The sequence below is a fragment of the Diplotaxodon limnothrissa genome, linkage group LG15 (assembly GCF_057381915.1).
Source record: "Diplotaxodon limnothrissa isolate DT_005_m linkage group LG15, D_limnothrissa_male_GT1.1, whole genome shotgun sequence".
Classification (NCBI taxonomy): Eukaryota; Metazoa; Chordata; class Actinopteri; order Cichliformes; family Cichlidae; genus Diplotaxodon; species Diplotaxodon limnothrissa.
In genome coordinates this window covers 4,922,527-4,945,176 of record NC_140610.1, presented here as the reverse complement: position 1 = coordinate 4,945,176, position 22,650 = coordinate 4,922,527, and the positions used below count along the sequence as shown (strand labels likewise).

The window sequence follows — 22,650 nt, the reverse complement described above, 5'->3', positions numbered from 1 at the left end:
TTGGCTGGGCAGCAGCCCAGGTGTATGCACAAGCTTGCATATTAATACTGCCACACACAGTGCTCAACACTGGGATGCAACAAAGTTCTTACCATGCTCCGCAGCTGCACAGTAATCCTACAATCACAATGACAATTATATGGTTGGAAACTCTGCAACCCAAACAGATAGAGCATTGCAAGAAAATGCTGGAGTATCCACTTCACTACTGACAAGAGTGGCATGATGGCATCACAGCCTACCTGCAGGAAGCACACTAATAACGGTTGAGGAATTGTGCACCCACGGCAAGGCAATTAAATATTTTCCAACAACTTTCTCATTGTGATTCACAGTACCATCCATCAACCAGCAGTAGTGATATTTAAACTCTGGGTTGCATATTAGCATAAAGATTCAAGGGATCATATAATACATTTTGAAAACAGAGACAAATACAATCTTCATACACCACAACGTTCACCATATATTATAGCACACCCGTTCAGTGCAGCACTAAAGCCTGGTGCAGGTCGCCATCTAGTGGTTGAACATACTAGGCCAAAAGGAGACAGACTACATACATATTTTTTGTGCAACTTTTACAAAACCTGCACCAAGAAACAAATAACTGAGCCTTCATCTATGTCAAATATGCATGTATTATTACATTCACTCTTTATAGCACCCCTAGGCCTTCATGTTTTTGAAAAGCACTATTCTACTAATTACAAATTATTTTATCTGCACAGGTAAAGACTGCAAGGTGTGCTGTGAACCTTGCAACCAATTCACAGGGTGACCAGATCCCAACAACCTTAATGTGGGACAAAGGGGACATATCAGCAATGCTGAGCTGTCGTTACATCATTTCAGCTGCTCTTCCGTCTGGTAATAGTTTTTAGGTATACATAGATATGTATATAGAAACCATATATACATAGATATGTAGAAGACGCCCAGACATAGATTGACAAGCCTTCTTTTGAGCAATATCTGACTTTTATTTTTTGCATTTTAGATTTTATTTACTTGGTATATTGGTCAAGATAATACCTTTGGCCTCTCATCCAAGATTTGCTGGCGGATGTCCTTGTGTTTCTCCAGTAGCCTCTCCTGTCTTTTACTCTGGGCGTCTTCCAACTAGAAACACACACACACACACACACACACACACACACACACACACACACACACACACACACACACACACACACACACACACACACACACACACACAGTATAAGGTAATTATATCATAAAGTGAATTTGTCATAAAGTAGATGCAAATTTCAGGCAAATCTTCTCAAATTTGCAAAAAGAGCACCATTTTTCAGTGCTCTAAGTGCTCTGTAACGCCACAGCTCTATCGCTGCTCGCTTACCCGTTTGATATATTGCACCACCTCATTGACAAACGATCTGTTGATCTCTAGCTTCTCTCTGTGGGGAGGATTTATCATCAGTCAAACCAAGCAAGTAGTCAGAGTTTAACTAAATATTTAACATACGGTGACACCTAGTGGTCAAACAATTAAAACACCCAAGCCCAAATAGAAACAGCTTATTAATCCTAATATTTCCAAATACACACTTACTCTTCTGTCATATTCTTGTCTTTGGATTTGGCCTCATTGATTTTCTCTTGCCTTTTCTTGTCCATCTTCTTTTTAAGATCCTTCTTTTCTCTGTTGATGTTAGGACAATTAAAAAAAAATAATGTTGTGATTTCTGTTTGTTTCAGTGAATAAGAGTGCGTGCTGTATCCATCCTTACTTCTCACAGATGTCTCTGAGCTTTTTCAGCTGAGCGCTCTGGCATTCCTCTGCTATACTGGTCAGCTTCTCAACCAACTGGGACGAGAACGAACAGAGAACAAAAAAAATGTGACAGAAAACATCAGCTTTTTAATTAATCGTTTATTTCATAAATAATATATCACTGAAGTGACCGTTGCTGTAGTTCTGATCATAATTAAACAACATTTAGATGTTGTAAACAACAATCTCCGTTAAGCTTTTTTGTTTTTTAATTCCACGCTTGGACAAACTTTTCTGACACCTGCGCTCTGCTCACTGCACAGGGGTATTGGAGCAGAATACATTAATTTTTTCATGCCACACAAGAGAGCTTGAGCACAGGCAGCAACACAAAGACTGGAATATTCTACAGGGGGATGACCCAGCAGCATTCATGCTGTGGTTAGTCTGCACTTGCTTTTCTGAGCTTTAGGACAGCTGGAGATTGTCAGCACATTATCCAAAACAAATCAGTGCAAGCTCCTATTTGTGTGTGGGATCTGTTTATCCCAGTTTTACATACAGAACATGCTTGTTTATATTACTGATGTTTATGTGAGAACACAACAGCTGGCAATTATTTATCTGGGGAAAGTGCATAGGAGCGCATGTCCATACGGGCATACAAGCTTAGTATGGAGACAAGTTTCAGAATTGGTGTGATGTCTATAAATAGGCAGCTAACAGGCAGAGCACTTGCAGTCCAAATCTCTCCTTTGGCATTATAAAAACTACAAAATATGCAGCTTCAATTTTCTGATTGAAAAGCACAGAGAGGGTTGTTTTTGTGGCTGATCCCTTTGCATTTGTATTTGTTGGACTTCCCATTAAGAGTGTTTTCATTTATTTGCATTGCCAGGATGAGACGTTATCAGAACGGATGTCCCAACGCTGTGAGTGGCGTGCAAAAAAAAATTAAACAAAAACAAGACTTTTACATCAGAATTCTTCTTCACTAATATGAATTAACGTCTTGTTTTTGCAGAAAAACAGAGCTACACTGTTTAGTTGGTAGGTTACTCAGCCTGTTATGCACTGATCTTGATAGATCACATTATTAAAGCTCACATGCAAAGCTTTCCACTCTCACCTGTGCATTCTGGATACTGCAGCATCAACCTAATTTGCATCACTTAGTACATTAGGTCCTCAATCTCCCATTCATCTATGTGCAGTGTGTATCTACTGATAATTATAAGAAAGGTTGCAAAATTGTTTTGACTGGAATACGTGCGGAATTAACTGAACTAAAGCTTTGTTTGTGCATTCAAATGGCATTTTAAAAGCAGTCCCAGAAAATAATAAAAGGGGGAATGGAGATCAGGGATATCTTATAGAGAATAAAGTGGTGCGTGGTGTCCCTGTAAGAGCATGTGCCAAAATAGTTTTAAAAGTCTGTACATTTGCTCATCTGCAATTAGTGTTATTTATTCGACTCACAGTTCAAATATGTGAACGTGTATGACCTTCTCCTGCCCTCTCTTCACGCATATTTTACTATATCTGGTCAATTCAAAGGATCCCTTGAACGTTGATCAATGGCTCCTTGCACTGAATTATTTCCTTTTCCTTCTGAGCTGAATTAGCAGCTCAAAGGGAAAGAAACCAAAGCTATGAGCCAGGAAAACTTCCTAAACAGTCATTTCCCTTGTAATTTTTCCATTCACATGTTCCTCTGGCAGTGCCAGTGATTCCATCTCAAAGTGTTACACACTGTGTCACCAGAGTATTAAACGATTACGGCTATCAGCCTGTGTGATTTACAGCCAAAAATGACTGCAACACGCAGCGACATCCGCTCTGGGAGCAAATGAAAATTACACAGAACATAATTTTTGTTTTCATCTAAGTTTTATTCAGATCAAGTTGGCCTGAATAATGATGAGAAGTCATAAAGGGGATTACTGTCTTTATTTACAGACTTGGTTTATTCACACAGTATCAGACAGGTCTAGACGAGGGTCTTCTTCACATCTGCACATAATTAATTGTCGGATTTGAGGAGAAGTACCTGCTTGATGTGTTCTCGTTTCTGGTATTTTTCGCTGTAGTATTGCTCCTGGCGAAGTGTGAGGAGCTGCTGTTGCTGCTGTTCCTTCAGTTCGGCCAGTCTCTGGCTGCATTCCTGGTCCAGGTCACACAGCTCTTGATCCAGTGTGGACAGAGATTGTTCAGACCGACTGGACACATGCGTGCAAACACACAAACAAAACATGCACAAGTTAAGATAGATACTTCAATCGCAGCAGAGTATCTTATGCAGTAACTGTTAGAATCATTAGAGCATTACTAATCTATAATGCTCACTTCTGACTCCTAAATTTATTTACATGACCTACTAGATTACCTTTGCATGATGTGGAAAATAATAAAAAATGATTATTTCTCCCGTACTAGGCCTTGGTGCAGCAGCTCAGTTCATCACCTGTTCGAAATGAGCTATTTTACTTCTTTTCCTCCTATTCCCGCCACCCAACTTTGGTGTGGCCATGTTTTGCAAACAGAGGGTTTAACAGCAGGTAGGCTTCTGCACTCACAAAGACTCGTCTCACATTTGCCAAAAGATGAAGAATTTGGGGAAAATATTCTGTGAGCAAATTAATCAGCACTGATGTAAAACAAAGAAAATGTGAACGAAAATCAGGAGAGGAATAATGGGTTCACTTTAAATTTCTGACCACATGTCTGCTGCACATTAAAATATTATTTTCATGCACTTTCTCAGGAAGTGATGGTAAAAACTTAGATGTTAGGTGTTTGAAGTTATTTATAACACAAAGAAAGACCGGGCAGGTGGAGTCTGTGATATAGACACTTGTTCTGGACATGAACATGCCTGAAACTTGGAGGAAGTCTTATGCAACATTAAAATTCTATGAACAGCTCAGCAACTAATACCTGTGTTTGCTTTTAACTAGTACTGTATGCACTCCACTGTGGTGTGGCATATTGAGTTTGCATGTACTTTTTTTACATAGTTTAACAGAATCATTATCACCTCATAAAATATGTAAAAAGCTTCTGTGGTATTTACAGTAAGATGTGTGCACAACAACATGTGTGGTTATTTTGTAAGTTTCAGTCTATTTCTGCGGTTTAGGACTTACATGAAAATTTTCAATACAATTCACAAAATAGCACTATTAAAATTAAAATGTGGAATATAGTCAGAAATCTGCACTTTTGACACAGGTTGAATCAGAGGCTCATCAGGGCTGTGCCACTGACTCCACACTTCTCTATAGTGTTGTGGTTAACAAATTTGCCTGACAAGCAAAAGATCCTCAGTTTGATCCCAGGAGAGAAACAAATCCCCTTAGAGATGTGTCAGGAAGAAAATGAAAATCTTCCAAATCAAACATGCGGAGCAACCTGCTCTGGGAGCAAAGTAGCTTTTATGTTGGAAAAAAGAGCTTGTTACTAATTGTATTTTTGGTTGAAACACAACACTGAGTCTACATGGGAGCTGGTATAGGAAAAAAGTGCAAGTAACTTTATTCTTCTTAACTGCATGGATGTGTTTTAGTGGATTTCTTTTAAAGACACAGAGCAGGAGGGGACGACTTCAAAAACAAAAAGAAGGCAAATAAAAGTAAAACTGAACACTAGAAAAGGAGGCCACCTACCTTTTCTTACCATCTCTTTTATGGCTCTTTTGCAAGGCAGAGCGCCGACGCTGATGCTGGCTCTGCAGCTCCGACACACGAGCCTGGTGCTCCTTGATCAGCTCGCTGGTCTTGCGGTGGTGTTTCCGAACCAGCTCCTTCATCTCCTTGTACTGCTTTCTCTGCTCCCGAACGAAGCCCTTCTGTTGCTTCAGCTCCTCCACTGTCTGAGCCTCCAGTTCTAAATACAAGAGAAAGGTCAAGGGAAAAGATTTCTAATGAAAAAATTATAAACTACTGTACAACAAACTTTTATATGTTTACTACACTGTTTCCCATCGCTAAAGACGGCCATAATAGTAAAGTGCTGTTACTCTGCAAAAGCAACCATGAATAATTAATCTTGAACAAAGAAATATGACCTTAATATGGGCAACACAGGGATTTATTATCTTGCAAATCAAGTCAAAAGGTCTAATAAATACTTAATTTTGATAAGAAGTGATTTCAAATAAAGATAGGAACAGAGATCAGTAAAATCACTATAGATCTAGCAATCAGAAGCTCACCCGTGAGAACACTCTGGATGATGTCTTCAGTCTTCACTGATGGTTTTAATGAGCCTGTTCAGAATTCACAGGATCAGTTAAAGTGGGAGTAAAGTCAGTAAACTGGGTACAAACAGCGATATCTATATTAATCTAATGCATTGTTATATATATTAAATCAAGTCAGACAGTAAGAAAAAAATAATATTCCCCAAGATTATATCAAAGATTTACTTATTCAAATAATTAGTTAGAAACTAAATGTACATTAATCAAATACATTTAGTTTGACCAGATTCCATTAAATTTAAGATTGTTCGTATATACCACAATGATATGAAAAATGTACAAAATTACTCAAAGTCAGCCTTTCAGGCATGAATATCTTTTTGACTGTGGATGTGTAGCGATGATGATGATAATGAAGGCAGGTACGCTGTTTTAGTACCTGCAGGCTGAGGCTGGTGGCTGACCAGTGACTGAGGTTTGGGGGGAGTGGGTGTGTGGCTCAGTCCGTTCTCAGCGGGCGTTATCCTCTGATCCTTTGATTCTGAGGGGGCATCACTTAATGTCTCCACCTGTGCATCATATGAAACATTCAGGATTAAGCAAATGCAAAGTAAAACTACTGCAGAACAACTTAAATCCCAAATATCATTTAAATCAGGCATGTTTCCATTTTGCAGAATTATACTTCCAAACTTCTTCATATGAAGTACACTATAAAAAAGAAGAAAACAAAAAACCAGACGCTTGAGTCTAACAGTAGGAGTAATTCCTTCCTTTGCACCTGTATTCAGAACTCACTTGTTGGCCCTGTTGTGTCGTGCAGCTTAGTTTGTAGACATAGCTTTGGTAACCCACTCTCAGCATGGTTTCCTGTGCTGAGGCGCAGCAGATCTTAATTTCCCGTCGGCCTGCCTGAATGTCGGCCTATACGCTCTTATCTCTGAAAGGTTAATGCAATTTTAAATGATCTAGTTTTTTTGTCATGCTAACCGAATGTTTCCCTTTTTTCTCCCCTCTGCTCTCTACACTTATCTCCCCACACTGTGCTCCGCGCTCCACGCTCTGCCTCTTTCGGTCACTGTTTCCATGGTCACAGCATGATACAGCTCTCTGTTGGCCATTCTCGTGGGTAATCATATCAGCTGGCAGAACAGATCAAAGAAGCCCTTCAGGAACAACCCTGCTCTCCGGTTCGCTTTTCCTAATAACCCCAGATAACTCCGTCCTGCCTAGTCTGTCATCCTAAATTTATCCTCACTCCAGTCTTAGAAATCATCTCTCCTCAGTAATTAAGTCTGTGTCTGTTACCTGATACACTGGCACCTACATTACTCGTGCTCGTCTCTAGGGCTGAACGATATATCGCATTTGCGATAATATCGCGACATGATCAAGTGCAATTTTCTAACCGCAAAGGCTGCGATTATACTCTGGACATGTCCAAATTCATGGGCTGCATCCTCCTGAGGCCGCATTTGTAGACCGATTACGTCACAGCGACGCGCCGAAGGCTGTCCAAATTACTACCATATCCCAGAATTCATAGCGCGGCCCAGCCAAACTCCAGTTTCCAGCAATGGCGGCCGCTACTAAGTTTTAAAATTACTCATACTAATCTTTCTGGGTCACAAAATAAACTTTTAACATATTTTCAGGCGAGAAAGTAGTTGTGTAAACATCAAATATCTGCTCGGTTTATCAAGATATCCCATATTTGCAAAAGTGCTTCGACGTTTTCAGAGGCGTCTGCTACCCACCAGCTCGACAGCTAGCCGGGAGCTTGAGGGTTACTGATGCGGCCGAGAACGGCACAACTCCCGGCACATCATTTTCAGATCACCGCGGAGTTTCGCTGCTCGGGTTAAACGTAATATATAAGTCACTTAGACAACCTAAAAATGTTATTGTTGGGCTTTTTTCAGTGTTTTGTTTGTTCGTGAGTAAATCGGTTTGGCTGAGATTAAAGTTATTAGATTAGATAAAATAAAACTTTATTAATCCCCCGGGTGGGTTCCTCCTTGGTTTTCACACAGCTGACTAAACGTCAAACAGAAAACTTATTAAACAGAAGTATGAGACAGTCGAGAATTTACACCAGTGTCTGGTTATATTTTAGATAGCAAGAAGCAGACGGCCGAGTTTATTAAACTCCACCGAGACAGCGGTGACGCTAATCAGAACTAGACCGTCCAATTTCATGCCTTTAAATTTTAAAGGCGTGTTTGTGTGTGTGTTTATACAATTGCTATTATGTTTGCACTTTATGTGTAATGTTACTGACTGCAGAGATCAGTAAGATGTGTGTATTTTTTATTTATTAGTTTTATTTATTTAATATTATTTTTTAATTGAATGACTGTCTAGTAGTTCACAGATGTCGAAAAACTGAGTGTGGTAAAGCCACTGATTTTTTTTATGTATATTTCTGCAATCTGCACATTGTACTGACTTTCATTTTAATGTTTACACCAGGGTTCCTTGTCAGCACTTTATGCTCAGATGTTTGTAAGCTAAAAATAAACTATTGTGTATGTTCAAATATACTGTTGTGATTGAAGAAGTTAAATAAAAATGTCAGTCATCAATTCATGCATCACCTCATGTCATCATAACAGAGGTCTGTCTTCCAGGAAAGAACAGTTTGAAATTAATGTAATATAGTATTGGCCATACTATATGATGTATTGCTTGTCTTTGTTTAATAATACAGAAGACAAAGACCTTAAAAAATAATCGCATATCGCATCGCAATCGCAATATTGGGGCAAAAAATCGCAATTAGATTATTTTCCATAATCGTTCAGCCCTACTCGTCTCCATTGAGTAAATTCAAACAGTCCCCTACTTGCAAATGAACAACTTCAGTAAAACCCTGTTTCCTCCCTTTGCTGCACTGTTGCTGACCCTGTTAGTCTGAGTTGTCTGTGATCTAATATTTCCTTGGTTGTCACTTTGAAACAAAGCAAAAAAATAAATAAATCACATTTTCTGAAGCAGCAGAATTCTGAGCTTCTTGCCATTTAAGTTGTTTTCAAACTGGAGCCTGTACTAAAATTTAAGCTTACTGCCGACTCTAGTTTAACTGTGTGATTGCCTATACTGCGTGTATATACTGTGCATCGTTGGTCACTACGTGCTTTAATGTGTGAAGTAGATTGTACTGTTATTGCCTGGGGCAGGGTTAAAGTGAGAAATACCATCTTTGTAAACAAAGTTTAGTTGCATTTTTGCAAAAAAAAGAAAAGAAACAAAAATATTTTAAACGTGCAATGTTTTAAACAGTAGTCTTGGTCTTTGGTGATTCTTTTGTATGAAACCATTGTCAGGGCTGTGTAAGTCTGCACTTCAATCACATCTCATGACACAGTCAAGCAAAGTACACTAAAATTTAAATTTTGGTTAAGTGTTCCTGGTTAGGAGCGAAAGATAAAACATTACAGCATACAAAGTGCAATCTTAATAGACTGATAATACGATAAAATAATAACATTAACACAGCTAAGGTGAGTGTAGATAGGCTTTATAGTAGGAGACTTACAATTAAGACACTAGTTAGAGGTCAGGTACACTGCAAAGCGATCACATCTCCCTAGTACTACAGGCCCTTCGCCCCTCAGTCTACTCAGCCTCATGACACAGTCTCACACATCAGGACTTTCCATTCATGTGGAATTGTGGGTTTGTGGGTGACTTCGTAACTTAAAATAGACTGTGATGGTGTACAGAGGCAAAATGACAAAAACTGTGTCTCTGTCCAACTACCTAAGGACCTGACGGTAAACTCCACTGACTTCTGAGCATCTTTTTAAACAACCTCTGTATTTATGTAAGCTTAAAGTGTCACCCCACCACTATTTATCTATCACAGGTTTTATCTGTATTTCAATTTTGAAATTATTTTCATCAGCACTGTAGGAAGTATTCCAGTGCTTTACTGTTGCTCTTTTACTTGAGTCACAATACATCACAACATCATTCAAAACACTGTAAACAACAGTTAAACACACAGACCTGCATTTAAGATATTATTTGGGTAAAACTATATAGATACTGTTAGGATTTCATGTACTTTAAGGCTGGCCTTTTTCTTAAAAACATCAGGCATAAAATAAAGCATCCCCTGAGAATCAGTGGTAATATACGCAGGGGTGATTTGTGATATCTAGCAGATCGATGCCATATTAGACTTGATGCTGCTGCAATGACGCTATAGCAGTGGTTGGAAATACAGTCTCTCATGGGTGACCAAGAAACAAAAACTGTTCCAAACAAAGTCTGCTGATAGTATCTGTGTGAACTTGTGGTGCTGTGCTTAATAATCCATCATTTTATTCACTAGTGCTATTAGATGGCTGTGGGTTTCAAAGCACTTGCGATGGTATTAAAAAGCCTTTTACGCTTTTCTCTTTCTAAATTGTTTCTGCTCTCTTTATCTTCTCACCTTCCCCATGATATATTTTGACTTCTTAACCAGATTCTTCCTCATAATGAGGAGAGTGCCCATCTGGATGAGGGACCGCTCATCTCATCAGCCACTGATTATTGGCCTCAAAGCTTTTTACGCATGAACACAAAGAGTACAGAGGAGAGACACATGTTGGATGACCTGTGATGCAGAGAGAACTACAAACACACACACACACACACACACCTCTTTGTCACCCTCCTCCTCCCCTCCCTCTTCCAAGGTGAGAGCAGCCAGCTGATTGGCTCTTTGCTCCATCAGGTTGACATAGCGGATTGGATTGGACAAGGCTTCAATGACGTCTGAGGACAGGGAAGAAAAGAGTGATGATGAAAAAACCACATTTCTTTTTCTGTTTTTCTTCTTTCTTGCGATCACCTGACTTACCTGCAAATGTGTCTGGGACATAGTCCTTTACTTCAACATACACAAACAGAGCAGGTAACGTCAGGGACTGGTTCTTCTCATTCCTCAGACTGATGTAGTGATAGCCTGCAAGGTTTGGGTTAGATTTTAATTCTATCATTCCAGAAACAACAGTTTTACATCAAAGCAAAGAACAGCTGGACCGATACTGGATTTTTAAGACTGATACAGATATCTGGTAATGAAACAATATTTTTTCATTTCTTTCACAGACATGAAATATGCACAGATTTCCCTAAAACTGTTACATGTAATTATTTATAAGTCCCTACTGAGACAATAATGGCAATGCAGTTTAAATAAATCTTGTTCTATTGTCACAACAAGTCGTGCATTACTTGCTCCAAACAAAGTGCCAACGTGGAAGCTGTAGAGTGGCCTTTGGTCGAGCAACTATGCAATATCAACAGTCATAACATGGTTGGTTCTTTTTAAATTTGCATCTATCAGCTGTTCTAAAATCAGATACTGATATATCAGTCAACAGCTGATGTCGGCATACCAACAAATCAGGGCAGAAATATCGGTCAGGCTCTAGAGCAAAGCAAAGCTTATGCAAATGTTCATGATTTATCAAACTGTATTATAAATATATAAAGTCTAATATAAGTTATTTTTTTTTGATATTGACCAAACGCCAACCTATGTGTGAAATTATGCTGAATAAGTGCAAAGTTTTGTCACCTGGACGGATGGCTGACACAGGAATGATGCGGTGTCCGATAAACTTCCCTCCTTCCTCAAACACTGCTATCCTCAGTGATGCTAGCGTGGGCAGGACAACCTAAGAATAATATTATGAAGGGGAATAAAACACACAAATTGTTTTTACTGTTATATTATTAACTGGAAGCAGATGGTCAAGATTAATGCAGCCAACCTTTTTTTTTTTTTTTTAAACAGTGGCTTTGCTGCTTAAATCCATAGGTATAAACTGAATATGAATGCGTTAGCGCTTTAATTATCTAAAGATGTCAAAATGGAAATTAAATGACACCCCAGGTTTTTTTTCAAGCTTTATGACATATAGCCATTACAGCTACCTATCAATATCTGCATATTGATAGCCACAGTAGTCAAATCCCTTGACCGAATAAGTAGATAAGTTCAAAGGGATGAAAAAGGATTGATGGACTGTACATCAAGAACACTGCATATACAGTCTATGATTGGAATTAATGTTACCACTGCGTGTGTACAAGGCCATAGTTTCACCTTCTTAAAAACAATGGCTTCCTCTTCCCAGACAGGGTTGATGGCATTGCCCTGAGAGGTCTTGGTCTTGAATGCTTTTCTCTTTGTGTCCACTGGTAAACCAAACATGTCGATCTCCACGTATGTGCCCACTTTCTTATCTGACAGGAACTGGCCTGAGATGATCTGGAAGGAAAAATTTAATTATACAGAGAGAAAGCTACACACACACACGTACACACACAAAACACAAACATAAACACACCTTCACAGACAGTGTGTTGGCTACTATCCCATCCACTGTGCTCTCGGTAAATGGGTCAAAGTGCTTATCCGGCCGTCTCATAAACTCTGGTTTCAGTCTGTAGCCACATTTCCCATTGTATTCATACATGCCCAGGTTGAGCTGCATTGATAAATCTGTGGGGTGAGGATAGGAACATATTTAAACCTGGATAATGACATAAAAGTGAGAGTGTTTTAGTTTATTCTTCAGTGTGAAGGAATGTGTTTTGGGCTTCCCTCTCACCAATAGTCTGGAAATTGAGAGCCACCAGCTGACAGCCTGCGTTCCAGAACAGCTGAGGGTTGTAGTTGGATGAATCCACTCGAGTGCCTTTAGGGTAGATCCTGCTCAGCTGCAGCTTGTTGTATCTGAACAGAGCTTGTTAAGGGCAAGACTGCATGACCTGCATCTGAAAATACTTTCTAAGTGATGCTACTAAACATCTGCTGGGATTACTACTCCAAAATCACTCACAAACAACATAATCCACAAAAGCAAGTTAAGGAAAAAGCTAAAAGGAACACACTCAGCCTTTGTCTACTATGAAGGGGTAAAATGAGGCTGAAATAACAGGCTATTCTTCAGTTCATCTATGCTTGAAACACCTATGCTCATCTACTCTGAGCTTTTCACCCATCAGCTCCAAAAAATGAGCCCAGACACTCTCAGAAGAAGTTCATTTATTCTCGTGTAACTTTCGATCACTACCAACAGCTCATGACGTTCTCGACACCACAACAGATATAACTATCCCTCTCCTCTATCGCTGCACTTGTGAGCAGGACCTCGAGATACTTGGAGTCCCCCACTTGAGGCAACAACTCTCTCCTCACCCAGCTGAGAACCATGGCATCAGACACTGAAGCACAAATTCTTATCTTAGCAAGGACAGAAAGAGAGATGCTTCGGTATAACCATAGGGATACTCCACAAACTCTACAGGAGATTTGGTCAGCTGCTCTAAAGCTTTGGTCTCGACAAAGGATGACATCTGGTAGCTTCGATTGATCTCTGTGGGTTGAGAGTGGTATAAAATTGTCAGCTTATTTAACAGCGATCTGTTTGTTGCTGCACATTCAGTATTCATTGTTGTTACTGACTTTTGGAAGCCTCAAAGCTGTTAAATTTGACAGGTTGGATGTAGATGACCAAGTTGGACATTTCCTCTGTAGCGAATGCCTCACTGCCTGCTGTGCCCTACACATGGAAGCACACATATTAAAAAACGTACAAATACAAAGCAGCAGAAACGTTACCAAAAAAGTCTGTTAGAATCCTTCTGCAAAGGTTTTATTGATTTTGGAGACACACAATTTGGAGACATGATCATACACTAGAGGACAACTTCAGCACATATAGGCTAAACAGTCTGTTTCCATTATAACCAGGATTTGAACTGATGGCTGTCACCTGCAAGATACCCACCTCATCCATTGATCCCTTTTTACAGTCATCATCATCATCATCTTCGTCCTCGCTTTCGGCCTCCACTTCACCTAGAACGCATGGCACAGACAGGATAGCAGAGAAATGCATGAAACAAAGCTGAAACGAGTGTAAATTGAGTTTTTATTTCTGCCAAATCAATGCAAACGTTGCACAAACACGAACGGAGCCGTCTGTCTTTAAATGGTCTTCATTTACAGCCCACGACTGCCTCCATTACATTTAAAACAGCGACACAAGTAAGGCTCATGCTGGCAGGTCCTAATTTATTGGCGCTCATAGACAGAGGAAATGAATTTCAATATTGTTTTGGTTGAGCTGACCCAGCCTCTGCACCCACATAATGAGAGATCTGCTTAAGATTTCCCACTGAATCGAAGGTCGCACTGACAGAGGAAATTGATTTTAACGGTGTAATTGTCTGACCTATAGCTTCTGTGCCAGCCTAATGAGGGCTCTACTAAAGATTTAAGTCTCCATCTGAGGTCATGGACTCACCAATAGACTTTCTGCCCTGTGGTCTCAGTGTAAGCTCAGTACCATCAGAGGGCTGTGTGGAGTCTGCCACTTCCTCTTTGGTGGAACCTGCGATTTAAAAACAAAGCACTCACTGAAGATCATCCTCATATTTTTCAGTTCAAAGTTTACTGTTTAGTTTACTCAGTAAATCATCTTAAAAAAAAAGAAGGTTATTTTACAACATGTATACCAGTTAAAAAGGACTCCTGACTGTTAACTTGTACTGCTTACTTTCCAACACCAGGGGGCAGTGTGTTTTAGCCTAAGAAGAACTTAAGGCTCAACAACCAGGGCAGACTAAAGGTGACATGTTGCTTGGTCCAGTGGAATATGTAGATGGATGTTAAATAAATAGACAAAACAATATATGTTTGGCCACTGCCTGCCACCAGAGCTCCAGTTTGCTTCATATTGATTTTCCCAGACTCTGGACCCTGGTGTTTTTAAGATGATGGTGGTGAGAACAGTCTAACATGTCAGTCCATGTTAGACTTAAATGATTCAAATAATTTCCATACTTATCAGGATAGAAGTGATTGATTACAGGACCATGGATATCCAGCAAAATGTGTCCTAGACTCTCACTGAGGGGGCCATGGGTTCATGTTTCTCCATTCATTTCTCACTCATTTGTAACAACCAAATGATACACATAACATAACTACAGCCAATCACACAGCAGCAACTTGATACATTTAGGCATATAGATATGGCCAAGATGACATTTTGAAGTTCAAAATGAGCATCAAAAAAATGATTTAAATGACTCTGAACTTGGGTCGGACAGGCTAGTCTGAGCATTTCAAAAAATGCTGATCTACTGGGATTTTCCTACAAAACCATCTCTAGGGTTTATGGAGAATCCATATTCATCAAAACATTCATTGACCCAGGTTGTCTTGAACATGTCTACATGCGTCAAAGCACTGAGTTGCTGCTAAAAAGAGTAAATATCCAGTCAGCGGCAGCTCTCCGGGAGGAAATGCCATGTTGATGCTAGACGTCAGAGGAGAATGGACAGACTGCTTCATGGTGATTGGAAGGTGTCAGTAACACCGTCATAACCAAGGTATGCAGATGAGCATCTCTGAACAAGAAACACATCGACCCTTAAAGCTGATGGACAGCAACACACACACCGCACACATCTTATCAGCCAAGAACAGGAAACTGAGGCTACAATTCACACGGCCTCGCCAAAAGTGTACAGGAGAAGATTTGAGTTTCGATTTTTTCTTGTGGCTGTCAGCTGGTAGAGTCAGAATTTGGCATAAACAACATGAAAGCATGGATCCAGACTACTTTGTATCAACGGTTCAGGCTGGGGGTGTAATGCTGTGGGGGATATTTTTTGGCATACTTTGAGATCCCTTAGCACCAAAGCTGACCTGGTGCTGTTGCGAGTGCGTATGTAGTACACAACTGAAAAGGCAAACGTATGAACAAATAGGACTGATATTAGGCAGTTACAGCAAAAAGCAGAGAGCGTTTTATACATACACACTCACACACAACTGGCCAGAGTTTAAGATGCCCCGGTTTAAATGTATAATGCCTGCAGGGAGTGCATGCAACAGCCAATAATACCTTCAACTGATGGAGAGGGCCATGAAAGTGATGAATGTTAAACAATAGCACTGTTTTGCTCCAGTGATTCAGTTTCTGGACGGCACAGAGCTCTTGGTCCACAGTACAGAGGGACCCAGATGGTTAGGCTAGCTTTTACACATCTGAAATATCATAACTCAGTGAGCCCATTGTGATTTGATGGCTTTGTTAGTAGAATTTGTGTGTGTGTGTGTGCGTGCGTGCGTGCGTGCGTGTGTATTATATTAAAGGTGCAGTACCTGCGCTTGGGGAGGAGGGCTCACACACGCTGGAAGAATCACTGCAGGTGTTAGAAACCTGCTCAGAGAGTTTTTTCTTTGCACTTCCACTTGTCTTGTGGTGTTTCTTTTTGTTTTTCACCAAGATCTTTCCCATCAGCTCCATCGGGCTGGGCAACGGCACGCCAGACTCCAACTAGAGGGAATGTGGAAGGAGAAAGATGCAGTTATAGATGACTGAAAGGTGCTTTCCTACATTAATAATTTCAGATATATTGGATGATGAGAGAACATGAGTTATTTTTCCTGATTAAAATTGTAAATATAAATTTGAGCAAGAGCAAATGCTCCAAAATGCTAATTTATGGGTAAAGATTGCTACAGTGCAATCACAGTTAAGCTGTCTTTTTCTCTTTTTTTGACAAACTAGCTAATTACCAGATGAAAACACTAAAGTTGTTTACTAGAGTGTTCCACTTAAAATGTAAATTTGTGGCTATTACTCTTTTCAAATCCTCTAAGGAAGAGTTCGCTGGTTAGATGCAGCTGGTTAGTAAAAAATGACTGTTTCTGCTGTGAGTGTTATAAACTCGGCTGATGTTATAGCGGAAAAATTCTACGCTTGCAACACCTTAATCAGCTTCCTGCAAGGAAACTAAACATTAAACACAAACGCACGTTCTCTCAAATGAGCTGGACAGAAAGTCGCTACATCTCCAATTTATTTATGGGATACGCTGCTTTTGGATCACAGTGTTTAGGGATAATAATATTTCACTAATGAGCAATTCAGTGGTGCAGAATAAACACACGCACATGCTCAAACTGCTGTGTTTACAACATATCAACTATAAACATAACCTCACTTAAACATATCAAACTTTTACTTGAGCAACTTGAGAATCAAGAGCAACAAAACAGTGATTCATACACCAACTAACGCCAAGATTTTCCTTCTTGTGACCTATTTTCCGCACATGTCTATCTACGCTCTGCTAATGTTGCTGCGGGGGAAATCTTACGACAAAGATTAGCCATCCTGTTTGCATTCACCTCACTGACAGTTACCAGGGAGGAAAAGCAAAATTGGATGGGGCAAGTAATCCTGATTGCACTCAAATGCACCGCACAAAGCCTAATGAAATAAACTCAATCAAGGTTTTCCCCCCCCAAATGTCGAAAACAATTACGCTCAGCTGTGATAAGAAAGTGAAAAGTTCCATTTGGCCACCCTTAACCACTTTCAAGCCTCAGTATCATACTAGTGGTAAAGTGAGAAAGTATTTCCTTGTTTTGTTGCTTCATACGGCGTATCTGCTCCATGATATTTCAGAGCAACGGTTGTGACGTTTAATAAGCTAGATTCAACTGTTTCAAGTTTTCAGTCCAGTCCTTGTCCCTAAACCATTTTCAGTATTTTGCTTGTTACGTTCATTTGTTATAAGACATATGACTATACGACAATTTCACATTACATAAACAGAAATTGTTCAATGAAGGGAATAGTCTTAGCATTTTGTTCCAAGTGCATGCTGGGTATGATAAGAGTATCTGGTCTGGATGTAACATAAGAAAGGGAAGCAAGTTTTTTTTGAATTGGGTCAAATTGTTCTTCAAAATTTAAGCAAATGTTTTAAAATTTCCTCAAAATGTGTAAATTTACTATTAATACTCAAAGTGCTTTTTTCCAATAATACTTTCAGGGAAGTACAACTTTGTTAATAAGTATCTTTACACTGAGGGACTGTGAGTCTTAAATCTTTTAAAAAATGTTGCTTTCTTTTTAACAGGGGATGAACTGTTAAATGTTCGGGTCTATATGTTCAAACAATGTGAGCAGAAGGCGGAGAGGAGTGCTGCATGTCCCGCAAGCGCATGTTAGAGGAAGTAATTAAGTCTTTGTTATGTAAAAGTGTTTTAACTTCAGTTATTGGGATATGGTTATTTATTTTACTCGCCTCCTTACAGCTCCGACAGTTTATAACTTTTGCATCCACATTATTCTCAATCTGGCCTCCTTATGTGTGCTCGTATATCTCCCCTTGCCAGTTATAGTCTGTCTGCAGCTTAAAACTAAGCCCCAACAAGATTAAACAAACCGCAAGACAAATTGTTTAATTCCTTCAAATATTTCATATATTTTACGCAGTTACAATGAAAATGTTTTTCGCCAACACAGTCATTGTCAGCATAGTGAGAGAAGCAAGAAAACAAACGATGAATCAAGCTTTCAAACTGTTTTGTTTTTACTTTGAAAATAAAAGAAAATCACCAGTCGTCATTGTGGGACGCGATTGACAGTTTTGTAAAGTGGAGATGGAGTAGGAGCGCAAGTTTCTAAGAAAACTTTAATCCTCTTAATTCTCACTCTAGGTTGAGCTGGATTTCATCTAGCTGTATTACCCTATCTGCCCCGGTCCCTGTGGGCTTATCAGGCTGATATCCCTTTCGATACGCTGTATACACAGCTGACTCCATGCCAGATGGGAGTGACTGACATTGCTCTCACCTTTCCTAGTTTGTACATGCTCAGTGGTAGAAAGCTCATTCCTCAATGGCACTTTCTCTTTCCATCTTTCTAAATTCTCCCTTGGTGTCTGTCTCCTCATATCTCTCCCCTTCTCCTTCCCTCTGCCACTCCATTCAAAAGGCTTCTCCCTGATAATACTTCAATGTCAAATCCAGTCAGAAGGCTGTAATTCTCAGCGGGCTGTGACTCTGGCAGGCAGCAGTGCTGAAGGAGCTCCCTGCGTGTGTGAGATAATTCTGCATCTTACTGCTGCTGGGAACTTTAGCTGCTCCACAGTGTTGTGCCAAAGGGAATAACGTCATCCCAGGAGAATGACGCGAGAGGAGTAAGCGGTACATTAAAGTACATATATGTGCAGAACTGTTTGCGAGGCATGTTTTCACGTACGCACTGTGAGAAGTGCCTAAAAGTCCTTGCGAGAGTTTGTGTGCAAGTGTCTACATTTGCCTCACGTAAGAGCCTGCGTCATTACACACAAAGACGCCTTGGGGGGGGGGAAAGAAGTTTGGCCACAAAGGGACAATGGAAGCTTTTAACTGGTAGTCATGGCAACAGAGGAAAGGCCTGTCTGAGATAAAGGACTGCCAAGAAAAGCCACGTTTAGATTACAGCGGAAAATGCTTCCTTTTAATCTTAAACGGCTTTTGTTTGCAGTCTCTGCTGTGATAACACAGACGTGATAGGGAGGAATAAGCACGATTGCGGGATGATTCGTTAAAAGTTAGCTTCCACGGCTATGTGCGTGTTTAAGAGAAAGTGAAAGTGGCTGAGGCTTCAATGAAAAACAACAGCAGCCGGATATTTTGCCAGGTGCCAAAGGTCACATGGTGTTATGTGTGAGAAAGAGACAAAGAAAACAAAAAGAAAGAAAAACAGAGACACATATATACTAGGGGTGCAACGATACACACAATTCACGGTTCGGTTCGACACTTTGGTGTCACGGTTCAATATTTTTTCGATACAAAAAAATGTTCATGCTTTTTTAATTTGTCATTTATTAAAATTATAAATATATATTTTAACTCAAAAGTACAGTTTTTAAATTTAATGTTGCTGAAACAACAAAGTAATAAAAAAAAATCTATCTGATCGAGAAATCACTCATCTTTGGAAAGGAGAGTTTATTACAGAGAAATGGCTCTTTCCAAAATAAAAGCTATACTATACACTTCTTCTGGGCTATATTCTCAGCAGCATATTAAACATATCAGGTCCACATAAGGAGAATCCTGTGCTGACGGCTGTCTAAATGACTCGGGTAAAGTTTGTAGCATGCGTGCTTGTTGTTTTTGTCTGCTTCCACTTGTCTTTGCACTAGGATGGTGTCAGTGTAAATGTGCAGTCATATTCATTGTGTTCCCACTAGTGCTGTCAGCGTTAATCTGAAATAACGTTAACGCCACAACACGGCAAATCTCCGTTGACAAGCTACCGCGGATCGCCCCGTGCGTGGGGCTGGACGGCGTCAACACGTTACCGAGCAAACTGCGCTAACGCACTAGTTCCCACCCATGTAATTGAGCATTGCGTGGCACATCCCACATACTGTTTTACTTTTGTCCATGACGCGCTTACCTTCAGGGTCATGCTTCACATGAAGACCAAAATAGTTCCAAAGGCCAGATCTGAATGAGGGTGGGGGAGGTTCAATTTGCCATGTTGCAACGAGCTTAGCTTCTGTCTTGCTAGCTTGTGCTGCGCTCAGTGGATCTGCGCTCAACAGTGCAGCCTAGGCGGAGTAGTCGAACGCAGATCCACTGAGCTCTCAACACAGACAGCATCGTCAGAAGAAAAGTTGATAAAATAAATTAAAAATTTTGTATTGTTCATACATATGCCTACCGAACTGAAAGCACTGTATCGAACGGTTCAATATCGATACGAGTATCGTTGCACCCCTAATATATAGATATTGCAAAGTCTAAAGACTAATTTCTTTATATTTTGCTTAGAAAATGGGAAACAGGTGCACTGATTTGTTGAAACGTCCATTCATGGAAATACAGTATATAAGGCAAACAACAAAGTTTAAAGTCAATATTTGGTATGACCATGTTTATTCTTCAGCACAGCCTGAACTCTCTTAGGCAAGCTTTCCTGTCAACAAAAGGCTTCTCGAGGGACATTCAAAGCTCTTCTTTGGATGTTGGCTGCCTTCGATAATGTTGAAACAGTGTGCTATCTGTTGCTAATCAGACACTTTCCAGATGGTATTGGATGATGATCCTTTTTTTTGCATTCGCAACTCAATAAATTTTGACAAGTCCCCCAACACCACTGGCTGAAATGCAACCCCAAACAATTTACAATTTGAATTTTTCACTCCATAAGGCCTGTTGCCACAGATTTCTAGTCCAGTTCTGTTGTTTACCTTAAGAATGGCTTCTTGACAGTTACCCATACACTGGGACAGTTTCTGATGAAGCTTCAGTGACCAGTAGATGGATCAACTAAAGGTCCAGATGCATCTCACAGATTCTGTCAAAATGTTTTATCTTTGGTATTTTTCGTAGATTTAACTAGAGAAAATGGAACAAACTATGTGTTTTGCAACAGGTTGCTAGTAACAAAGTGCCTAAGGATACCATTTAAAACGGATTCTTTGCCAAGTTATCTGTATGTGCAGACAAAACACTGGCTGGTCTCTTGTGTTAGATGCCTTTTTTTATGCTTGAATGATTTGTGGGTCAGCATTGAGTGTAAAATCCCAGGAGTCTCTTTGGAAGCAAAATATGAAGCAATGAGAGGGACCTCAAGACTTTTTCACAGTACTGTGTGTGTGTGTGTGTGTAAGTAACTATGTGAGTTTTTACCTCAAAGAGAACATTTATATGGGCAGCATGGTGAGCAGCAGCGTTCAAGGACATTCATTTCTCTAGTGCACTCATCTGTGTGATAGTATCTTCTGAATGCCTCACTGTTGTTGTATCATATGTGTTCGTGTGTTGGAAAGAGTCAAGCAAGTGTGAATGTGAGCGTGAGCACAAGCAAATGTAGCGTGGAGATCTTATATACTCACAAGATATTTCTCCAGAGGTTCTGTCAGTAATGCGTCTCCAAATATTGACCGGCAATACTCAGCCATCTTAGCCTGCTGCTTTGGTCTGGGAGTCATCACACAAAGACACACACACATACACAATCATGATTTCTCCACTAAATATCAATATCCTGAATATGTATGTTGCCCCAGAGTATCTTGGTGCCATTAAAGATGAAAGGATTCATCAGAAGCATGTCCCTAGCTCTACAGGTGTTTACACAGTTGATAAAAAACAAAGTGGTTGGTTAGACATATTGACAGTCCTGCTGACGGACAGTCCTCATCAATATGCTTAACAGTATGAAGCCTCATTTATGCAAAAATTATATTCACATGCACGGCGTCAATATCCAGTGAATATTTGTTTATGTTCTTCTGCTCTTCAGTTGCGACACAGATATTTGTCTGTCTCAGTCTGACTTTAATACTTTACTCTGCCGTCTTTTTGCACTTACTGTCTGATTGCGGTCTCATGACTGTTGTCGTGATGTGCTGTCAGTGTTTCAGCAGACAACTGAGCTAATGATGGACAAGTCCCAGGGAAACCAGTCAGCACATGGATTTCCATAGATTCCTGTTCACACTGACTGACTGTTACCATGTAATATGTTAGCATATTTCTGGAAAGTGTTATATATTAGCTTCACATAGTATAATTCATTAAAATATGTGTGGGACAACAATGCAACTCTATACTAGAGTCTATAAATATAAGTGATAGGCAAATTTTTTCCTTAGAAGGTCTAAACTGACTTTGATACAGTAACCAAAGGCCTGACACAGAACAATCAAATAAAAACTCCTCTGCGTCAGTCTGCTATATAATCAATTTAAATGCGAGATATATTTTTATAATACTGAAAGAAGAAAACCTTGGTTAATACTTTATTTATGAACAGATTCTGTATGTAAGTTCCCCCATACATATTAACTACCTGGAGGGGCTGATATCAGTGACCACCAAGTATATTTC

General features: G+C 39.8%; 1 protein-coding gene across 2 annotated transcripts in view; it reads right to left on the bottom strand.

The window, feature by feature from the left end:
* The window catches only part of plcb1l (phospholipase C beta 1-like), a 128,972-nt gene that overhangs the window by 10,681 nt on the left and 95,641 nt on the right, over positions 1–22,650 (bottom strand). The window contains exons 13-33 of one of the 2 annotated variants that reach the window (XM_085373228.1): positions 21,654–21,738; positions 16,123–16,297; positions 14,255–14,341; positions 13,736–13,806; positions 13,411–13,507; positions 13,237–13,321; positions 12,554–12,678; positions 12,290–12,444; positions 12,046–12,210; positions 11,515–11,614; positions 10,792–10,896; positions 10,591–10,706; positions 6,379–6,508; positions 5,952–6,005; positions 5,404–5,623; positions 3,789–3,957; positions 1,755–1,831; positions 1,577–1,666; positions 1,364–1,421; positions 1,036–1,122; positions 93–117 (exon numbers count right to left, since the gene is read on the bottom strand). In XM_085373228.1, coding sequence (XP_085229354.1) covers positions 93–117; positions 1,036–1,122; positions 1,364–1,421; positions 1,577–1,666; positions 1,755–1,831; positions 3,789–3,957; positions 5,404–5,623; positions 5,952–6,005; positions 6,379–6,508; positions 10,591–10,706; positions 10,792–10,896; positions 11,515–11,614; positions 12,046–12,210; positions 12,290–12,444; positions 12,554–12,678; positions 13,237–13,321; positions 13,411–13,507; positions 13,736–13,806; positions 14,255–14,341; positions 16,123–16,297; positions 21,654–21,738 — 2,276 coding nt within the window. The remainder of the gene's footprint in view (positions 1–92; positions 118–1,035; positions 1,123–1,363; positions 1,422–1,576; positions 1,667–1,754; positions 1,832–3,788; positions 3,958–5,403; positions 5,624–5,951; positions 6,006–6,378; positions 6,509–10,590; positions 10,707–10,791; positions 10,897–11,514; positions 11,615–12,045; positions 12,211–12,289; positions 12,445–12,553; positions 12,679–13,236; positions 13,322–13,410; positions 13,508–13,735; positions 13,807–14,254; positions 14,342–16,122; positions 16,298–21,653; positions 21,739–22,650) is intronic. The other variant, XM_085373229.1, reaches the window with a different exon arrangement.